Consider the following 9,397-nt stretch of genomic DNA (forward strand, 5'->3'; position numbering starts at 1 on the left):
GTCATGCGTACATGTCCACGACAACCAGTATGATCTCACCTTGTAACAGCATAGAATGCGCTCTCAGTTGCAGTGTTCTTGGAAGGGAACTAGCCATGGGACTTTCGTTCGGCTTGCTAAAACTTGGCTGAAAGTGATGTTGTGAGAGAAAAATACTGTTCTAACTGAAAAAAAAAAGAAGCCGAACAAGCCGGATATAAGGCAAACTGAACGGGGCTCAAAGGCAACCTGAAGTCACAGCTGAAACACAGCTTAATAACTCACATTGTCCAAAAGGCAATAAAAGAGACATGATCGGACCGCAAAATCCTACGAATTGAAAATAGTTCCCAGCGCCCACCAGAAAATCAGGAAATCACAAACAGTTGTCTGAAAGCAAAATGAGCTGACATATCCTAAAAACCCATCCCACTGCATAAACTCAGAAGAACGCAACTAGTACTACTCTTGGGCCGCCGCCGAGCTGCCCGCGCCGCCGGCTGTCCCAGCGCCACCACCGCCTTGGTCGCCCTCCCATTCCTCTGTGCTGGTGTCCTCTCCGTCTCCGACAGGTGCCTGGACGTGCACACGTTGGTGGACGATCCGTCGTGCGCCCTCTAGGACCCAGTCGTGCCGCGCCTGTGCTTCGTCCGTCTCCGGAGGGGGCAGCTCCTCTTCCACGGCTGCTTCGACGACCGCCTGAAGATCCACTTGTGGGTGCAGCCGCAAGCAGTGGCCGAGCACGAGTTCCGTGGTGCCCACAGCCACCTCGCGGGCGCCCTCTAGCCAACGTTCCGGCATAGCGCGGACGATTAGCTCCAGACGGTCCACAACGCGGCCGAATAAGGCACAAGAGTCCGAGTGGTCCGCCTGCCGCAGCTCACCCGGATCCAGGTCTAGCTGGCGGAGAGCAGCACGGGCACGATCGTAGGTGTCGCGGCACAGATGCTTCTCCGCGATCGCCTTTTCGAGGTCCCTCTTCACCTTTTCGAGCTCGCGCTTCATTTCATCATCCTCTCTAGACAGATGAGTGATGGCCGTGGAATATGGCAGATGGTGCTCCGAAGCGGCGAGCAGGGGAATCGATACCATGGTCTGCGCTGAAGCTGGGAGCCTGTAGCATGCAGAAGTAAATGCCGTGAGAGGACGGCGACGAGGAGAATGAATGAAGGGGTGCCCACTTACCGAGAACAAGAAGAAAGACGCCCACCGTCGAAGATCTCGGGTGCTGGTGCGAGAGTCCCGCCGGCCTCGATGTTGGGGCCTAAGGTGGTGGCCGAATGCGGTGGGGGCGTCAGCGGTCCCCCGCCCTCCCCGTCAGGTCGGAGGCGGGTGGAACGGCGGCGGGCGGAAGGAGACAAAGACAGCCCGCTGTCCTCCGTCTCTGTCTCCGTGGGGAGCGGACGTTTCCGGCGCCTCAACGCGCGCGTGCCGCCAGACGTCGCGGCGTGGGGCTGCTGCTCCATCTCTACGGGGACGGCCGTGGGCATCCTCTGGATACGCAGGGAGGGCTCTAGCTCGCACAGCGGACGCGCCTCCGCCGGGGGCAAGGTGTCGAGGCCCGAGGTCCCGAGAACCTCCTGCATCCAGTCACTCATCTGGGTCGGGCTTAGGCCACCGGCGGCTGCATGCGCAAGAAGACGTTTTATTAGGAAGAAGAATGTGACCTGTTATTAAAACTTAATGATGTACGTACCCATGAAAATATTGTTTCCCACAAAAATGATGCATTACAACCTTTGTATATGCCAGAAGAAACTTGATGGTCATGAACCAAATGCAACCGCTGTTACACAGTTAACTATACCAAGGGCCATATCTATTCGTTCTCGTGTGTATAGCGATCTTTGCCTAAGGAGGAGGTAGCCAGTAGTAGCTGGCGGTGGGCCGGTGGCTCGCCGTGGAGACGATCGAACTGACATGAAAATAAGGGAGAGGCTGCATGCTTAATTACCTTGGGGGAAAGTCCGTGTGTCGTCGTCCTCTCCGACGTAAAAATACGCCAGGCGCGCCCGATTTCGAAGCGGCGACAGCCGGCGCTTGATGGCGTCCGCCAACACCATAGCCCCGGTGAGCCCATGTTGCCGGAGCTCCGCCACACGCTCCTGGAGCGCAGCTAGGTGAGGGGTGTGGCGGGGCAGTGTTTGCCACGTGTCGGCGCTCACAGCAGGCTCCGACGGAACGGACGTCTCCTCGTGGCCGCCGTCGTCCTCTATGTACACCCACTTATCCTTCCATTGTTGGGGTACGTGCGTCTGGACGTAGATGAACTTTGGGGTATTTTGCTTTCTGCGAGGTCGGAAATGGCAGCTACCGATTGTCCGCGGGTTTGAGTTCCCGCGGCAAATGTAGTAGCTCCTGAAGAGGTCGAGCGAAGGCGGCGCCCCCAGGAACTGCTCGCAGAGGTAGGCGAAGACGGAGAGGATGACGAGGGAGTTGGGCGTGAGGTGGGCAAGCCGGATGCCGTAGTACCGCAGCACGTCGAGGAGGAAGTCCGAGTACGGCGGCACCGCTCCGGCGAGCACGAAAGATTGGAATGTGAGGCTCATGCCGTGCTGCGGCTTCGGCAGTAGGCGCAGGGCATTGGCCCCGGTTGCCGGGACGTGAGCGCGGAGAGTGGAGATGTGGGCCTTGGAATGTAGACAGAGTTGGACCATGGCAGCAGGCAGGAAGAGATGGAGTCGTGTGCAGGCGCAGTTGGGCCGCAGCAGGCGTGCAAAAACGGACAAACAAATATTGCAAACAGGTTACATAAACAGCTGCGAAAACAGCATTTTATTTGGTGCAAGAAGTTGAAGCGAGTTAAAGCCAGCTTGTTTGGATAGAATCTGAGGCTCTCTAGATTCCATCAGCCTTGTTTGGAGTGGTATGTTTGTTTGAGCCCTACCATGGGAACCATGCATGGATGCATGGTCCACGACAAGAGCGGCTGCGGGCCGGCAGCAAGGAGAAGGACCGGCGAAACCAAAACGACCGGCCGGCCAATGGACGACAAATACGATTGCATTGCCAGACGGTGCTTTTCTAGTGCCGACGGGCGGCGGCGGGCTCACAGTCCGGCCGTCCGACCGGCCCCGGACCAGCTGGACAAGACAGCGCCTCGCCGTCGGACCCTACGCTCCGCTCCGCTCCGTCTATCGTTACGCGAATGGGCCACGGTGGTTGCCGTGTGGCGACCCGTGGCTACATATACTACCGCGTCAATTCGTGTGGCCGGCCCTAGGCGCTGCATGGCTGAAAAGAAGAGCTGTGCCAAAATTCCTCTATGACAAAGGCAACTTGGCAATAATGCTAGCAGGGCCGTCCCGGAGAGATCCGAGGCCCTGTACTAAACTAAAAAAAATGGATCCTACTGGCTTAGAGAAAAATACGACTGCAATAAAATGTACGATGTAATATATTATATTTCAATAAGATATATCAGGGATGATTGAAAGAACAAAATTTAGACCGATTTGCAGAAGACATGGCTTCAATCTTTAAACACTATTCTACTAGGCTTCTAGATGAAAATATCAAAAAACAAAAATTAAAGATTGATCCGCTAGTCGCTATAGTTTGTTGTGAATGAACTAGAAAAAAAATATGGATGATTAGTATTACCTTTAGGCCTCGCCTCGGTGCCTCACCGGCCAATAGGAGACGAACAGGTTTGGGATAGCAGGAGTCGAGAGAAAATGACACCGTGCGGTCGGCCGGAAAATCATTTTTATTACGCTTGCTAGTGGGCGACGCTATTGGGTCAACGAAACAATACAAATACTTGATGTGCTTAACTACATGGGTATGGCCTTAGGGCATGAGCAATGTATAGAACCGTGCCTGCTCCTATACTGTGATGTGACCTGGCCTGATGAGCTGATCAAAATTTGCCACAATGTATAGTAACGTACCTGGCTCTATAAGTGAGGCCCACACCATTAAAAATACCTCCTCCAACTTCCTCTCAGCAGCGGGAGCAGCAACGACAAGAGACGGTGAGAGAGAGTGCATGATTTTTTATTTCTCGGAGCCGGGTTCGATAGATGGGAGCAGCTCCTTCGTCGAGTCGACCTCACAGTGTGAAGGAGCAGGTCCGATCCTTGCATTAAATGTATCGGAGCGACGTCGAACTACACACTGCGGACGCTCTTATGGTACTAAAAAATTGGAGGCCTATAAGAATTGGAGGCCCTGCGCAGTCGTCCAGGTTACGCGCCCCGGCCTAGGGACGGGCCTGAATGTCACCTGCCACGAATTTTATCAGACAAGCCGTGTGACCGTGTCCAAATTGTTCGAGATCTCTCACAATAGAGCACATGTGTCTGTTCCGCGACACAACGGTTATCAACCATCTTTGAAGTCGTGGAATTGCTCCATCACATACAGCTCGTGCCCAGCGTCTGAGGCAGAGAACTTGTGTTCAAGCGCCTCCCATGGTTAGCAACATTTTTGATGTTCATGTAAACATCACACAGCTGGTTAGAAAGAACGCTAAGGACACATAGACTCCTGCACCTCTTTCTCAAATCTGAGAGGTAGGGCAGGAGAATTACTCATGACCCAAAAACGCCCATAGCCGAGAGCCACAGCTGGGCTCTCGTCTGCCATCTCTTGAAATTCACACCAGTGAACTTCTTTGGTTTCATCGCATTAGAATATCCAGCCATCACTACATGCCTATCAAGTTTTTGGATTGTTGAAAGTAATAGCAATTTAGTGACGCATAAACTAATTCCAATGATGAGGAAAAGAACAATAACATGGATCATAGGTGTGTGATTTAACTCTAGCACTACGATCCGAGACAAACTCAAACTCCCTAGTGCTAGTAACAGAAGGAATGGTAGAACGAACAACAACGAAATTGTAGACATCCTTACAGTGGCGCTATCAGCGCTAGAGATAGCGCAAAAATAGTCAAAGCAGACCGTCGATGGAGATCCACGAGCAATGGCGTAGAGGGAAGAAGACGTCCGGTAAGCAATCGCAACGGCGCTTCCCAAAAACCGGATACTGCCCCTACCCCGTGCAGGGACACGAGGGGACGTAGACTTTGGTGACCTACCCTCCCGACGCCAATGACACGTCGGCGACGGGATTGGGAAGACGATGGTGGCGTAGCACAGTGGCAAGTGGAGGAGATGAATTGTGTGTACCGAGGACGATGTCTCGTCCTAATATATACACGCGCCGAAACTATGGTTGGTAATTAGCCACGCAATCACAACATTAACGTGATTGACCTGCCGTTAGTCGACTAGAGCAATTAGAGCAATCTCTACTAATGCGAGAATAATTACTAACCAAAATAGGACAGCGCAATTTTCTCCATGCATGCAAAAATATAGAGTGGCAAAATAAAGCCGCGCACCTGCAAGATTGAAGCGAGAAATCATCGAACCATTCACGCGCATGTGTTTCTTCCTTTTCCTCTCCCCAGTAGCTCCAACTAGTTGGAGACAATTCAACTATTTAAGTTGGCCTCACTCTTTCTAGAGTACCAATATGGGACTAAAGTCCACCACCATACCATGCATGTGTGAATGGACCTTTAGGATTTATTTGGAATTATTATTTGGACCAGCCCGAATCTTCTGACAGGATACGGTTGCACCCGCTCCAACTGAAATCCAGCTGCTCTGACGCATGCAGTGTCCATAGGGCTCTTTTTCTCTCTTTTCTCCCCTGTTTGTACAACACATGCATGCTCCTGTTATTTTCGTAAATGCATTTTGCTAATCTTTGGTGGCGTGGTGAACTTGGTAATTGTTTTTCGAGTGGCACTCTTGCAGTTTATGCATGGACTTTGGAGAGTATACGTGCATGACAAATAATTCTGGATGTATATTACTAGCTTGATAGGGCGCGCTTTGCTGCGCGGGCAACGGGAGGAGCGCAAACAGCGTGGGAGAACAGAGAAAAAAAAAACGGACGAACAGTATTGCAAACAGGGTCCACAAAACAGTGCTGAATAGTGCTTGATAGCCTGCGAAAACAACATTTTATTTAGTGCTGAAGAAGTATAGATTATTATTCATGTATTGGGAATTTGACATTTTTGCTTCTGGAGGCCATGGTTCTGGTCGAATCTCTCTCTCTTTTCTTTTTGCGTATTAGTAGGTCATGTTTAAAACAGTCCAGCTGCAGGTACGGCTACAGCTGCACTGCACCAACAGGTACCGGTCATGTTCGGTAGGACTTATTGCTGCTGCGGCTGATTTATAGGGCTGATTTGCTATGAGAGAAAAATACCGTTCCATAACTAAAAAAGTAGGGCTGATTCTAACTGATAAGCTCGAGCGAACAATACTAACTGTAGCAGCGGCAAGAATGAAGTTGAAGCGAATTAAAGCCAGCTTGTTTGGATAGAATCTGAGGTTCTCTAGATTCCATCAGCCTTTGTTTGGAGCAGTATGTTTGTTTGAGCCCTACCGAGATTTTACCAAGCTAGCTTATAAATCTCCAAGAATCCAAATTAAATTGAACATTCTGTAATAATCCATTCATTATATTAGTACTCTCTTAATTAATAGTACAACAGTTCTATGCTTACGTCTCTCCAACAAATTAAAGACTGTAACCATGCATGGAACGGGATGGATGGTCCACGACAAGAGCGGCTGCGGGCCAGCAGCAAGGACAAGGACCGGCGAAACCAAAGCGACCGCCCGGCCAATGGACGACAAATAGGATTGCATTGCCAGACGTTGCTTTAAACAGCTTATTCGGTTGGCTGCTTCGTACGTTGTTGATTCGTGAAGAAATACTGCTGACTGGTTATGTGAGAGAAAAATACTATTTCGACTGAAAATTTACGATCTTTTACGACACGCCACAGAAAAAGAACATGCTGGCGCCGACGCGCGGCGGCGGGTTCACAATCCGGCCGGCCGGCCCCGCACCAGCTGGAGCAGACAGCGCCTCGCCGTCGGACGCTCCGCTCCGCTCCGTCCGTCCTTAGGTGAACGGGCCACGGTGGTTGCCGCGGCGGCCCGCGGCTACATACGCTACCGCGTCAATTCGTCTGGCCGGCCATAGGCGGTGCATGACTGAAAATATATATTGTCAGTATTTGTTTCACTAATAATATAATAGAGATTTCTCAAAAAAAAATAGAGAGAGAGATATTACCTATATAGTCCTCAAAATAATGTGTCTTCTTGCCTCTTTCCGTGGTCTGTTTTTTTCGAACTTACCGATAAAGCCTGGAAACAAAATTTTCTTACTTGTATAGCCTTTCGTCCGTTTCTAGCACGTAACGGTGTTAATCTAAGGGTAAAATAACCATTTTACTCCTGGCAAAGAAAATAAAATACAGAGTTTAGTTTGTCTTTTTTAATTTTGGGATAATATTGCGCAAATAAGGTCTCGTTGGCAGATTTATGTCCTGGCTGATTCTTCTTGCCCTTGCGGTTCTTACACTTCTTCGCAAAGTGCCTAGTCTCACCGCAAACGAAGCAAACAACCTCGTCCATGTTCTTCTTCTTCTTCTTCTTCTTGAATTGAGTAGTCTGGTTAGCCTTGTGCTTGTTCTTTTCAACTTGCAGCATCGTGTTAGCACTGGACTGCCCTTCGGGTGCTCTTGGTGGAGCATCCTTTGCCCGAGCCTTCTCTTTAACATCAAGACCAGCCAACAAATCTTCAATAGAGATTTTCTGTCTTTTTATATTTCAGAGTTGTGGCAAAGTTCCTCCATGACCAAGCCAACTTAGCAATAATGCCACCCGCCACAAACTTATTAGGCAAGACGTGTCCAAGTTATTTGAGCTCCCTCACAATAAGTTAGACCTCATGAGCCTGTTCCACGACAGAACGATTATCAACCATTTTGAAGTCTTGGTACTGCTCCATCACGTACAGCTCGCGCCCAGCGTCGGAGAAGAGAACTTGTGCTCAAGCACCTCCCACAGTTCAGCGGCACTTTTGATGTTCCTGTAAACATCACATAGCTGGAGAGAGAGAACAGTAAGGACGCATTCGACGAAAATTGTCGTAGCCGCGGTAAACTCCTGCACCTCTTTCTCAGATCCGAGAGGCAGTGGGGGAGGATTATTCACGACCCAAAACATGCCCATAGCCGAGAGCCACAGCTAGGTTCTCATCTGCCATCTATTCAAATTCACACCAGTGAACTTCTCCGGTTTCATCGCATGAGAATATCCAGCCATCACTAAATGCCTATCAGATTATTGGATTGTTGGAAATAATAGCAATTTATTAAAACATAAATTAGTTTCAATGATGAGGAAAAGAACAACAACATGTATCTTAGGTGTGTGATTTAACACTAGCTCTACGATCCGAGACAAACTTAAATTCCCTAGTGCTAGTAATAGTAATAGAAGGAATGCTAGAACGAACAACAACAAAATTGTAGACATCCTTACAGTGGGTTTGTCGGCGCTAAAGATAGCGTAAAAGTAGACGAAGCAGACCGTTGATGGAGATCCACGAACACCAGCGTAGAGGGAAGAATATGTCCAGCGAGCGGTCGCAACGACACTTCCTAAAAACCAGATATGGCCCCTACCCCATGCAGGGACACGAGGGAACGTAAGCTTCGGAGACCTACTCTCCCGGCGCCGATGACACGCTCGAGATGGGATGGGGAACACGGTGGCAGCACACCATAGTGGCAAGAGGAAGGAGATGAATTGTGTGTACCGAGGACGACATCTCGTCCCAATATATACACGCGTCGCAGCTTTAGTAAGTAATTAGCCACGCAATCATAACATTAACGTGATTGACGTGCCGTTAGTCGACTAGAGCAATTAGAGCAATTAACATTAATGTGAAAATAATTGCTAACCAAAATAGGACAACACAATTTTCTCCATGCATGCAAAAATATAGAGTGGCAAAAGGAAACCGCGCACCCGGAAGATCGAACCGAGAAACCGACGGACCATTCATGTGCATGTCATGTGCGTGTGTGTCTTCCTTTTCCTCTCCTCAATAGCTTCAAGTAATTGCAGACAACTCAATTATTTAAATTGACCTCGCTCCTTCTAGAGGAGCAATGTGGGACTAAAGTCCCCTACCATACCATGCATGTGTGAGTGGGCCTTTGAGATTTATTTAGAATTATTATTTGGGCCAGCCCAAATCTTCTAATAGGATACAACTGCACCCGCTCCGACTAAATTCGGGTGGAATTAAGGTCCTGTTTGGTAGAGCTCTCGGTGGCTCTAGCTTTTCGGATGCATGCATTGTTCACAGGAGGTCTTTTCAAAGCTCCTGTCCCCTGTTTTGTACAAATCATGCATGCTCCTGTTATTTTCGTAAATGCATTTTGCTAATCTTTGGTGGCGTGGTGAACTTGGTAATTTTTCGAGTGGCACTCTTGCAGTTTATGCATGGACTCTGGAGAGTATAGGTACGGTGCATGGCAAATAATTAATGGATGTATATTACTAGCTTGATAGGGCGCGCT

At 49.5% G+C, this 9,397-nt stretch overlaps 1 protein-coding gene across 1 annotated transcript; it reads right to left on the reverse strand.

The window, feature by feature from the left end:
• Window positions 1-223: 223 nt before the first annotated feature.
• On the reverse strand, window positions 224-2,698 carry LOC136457399 (uncharacterized). Its single transcript, XM_066457429.1, has 3 exons — window positions 1,934-2,698; window positions 1,165-1,603; window positions 224-1,093 (listed from the first exon to the last, which is right to left on the reverse strand). The coding sequence occupies exons 1-3, from the start codon at window positions 2,634-2,636 to the stop codon at window positions 442-444; spliced, it is 1,794 nt and encodes a 597-aa protein (XP_066313526.1). The 5' UTR covers window positions 2,637-2,698; the 3' UTR covers window positions 224-441.
• Window positions 2,699-9,397: the final 6,699 nt, after the last annotated feature.

The sequence above is a fragment of the Miscanthus floridulus genome, chromosome 6 (genome assembly GCF_019320115.1).
Source record: "Miscanthus floridulus cultivar M001 chromosome 6, ASM1932011v1, whole genome shotgun sequence".
NCBI classification, from domain to species: domain Eukaryota; kingdom Viridiplantae; phylum Streptophyta; class Magnoliopsida; order Poales; family Poaceae; genus Miscanthus; species Miscanthus floridulus.

Coding starts and splice junctions, on each gene's coding strand:
- LOC136457399 (XM_066457429.1), bottom strand. CDS start 2,636: ATGGTCCAACTCTGTCTACATTCCAAGGCCCACATCTCCACTCTCCGC. Junction 1,604..1,933: donor CACACGGACTTTCCCCCAAG/GTAATTAAGCAT, acceptor TTGCGCATGCAG/CCGCCGGTGGCCTAAGCCCG. Junction 1,094..1,164: donor CGTCTTTCTTCTTGTTCTCG/GTAAGTGGGCAC, acceptor TGCATGCTACAG/GCTCCCAGCTTCAGCGCAGA.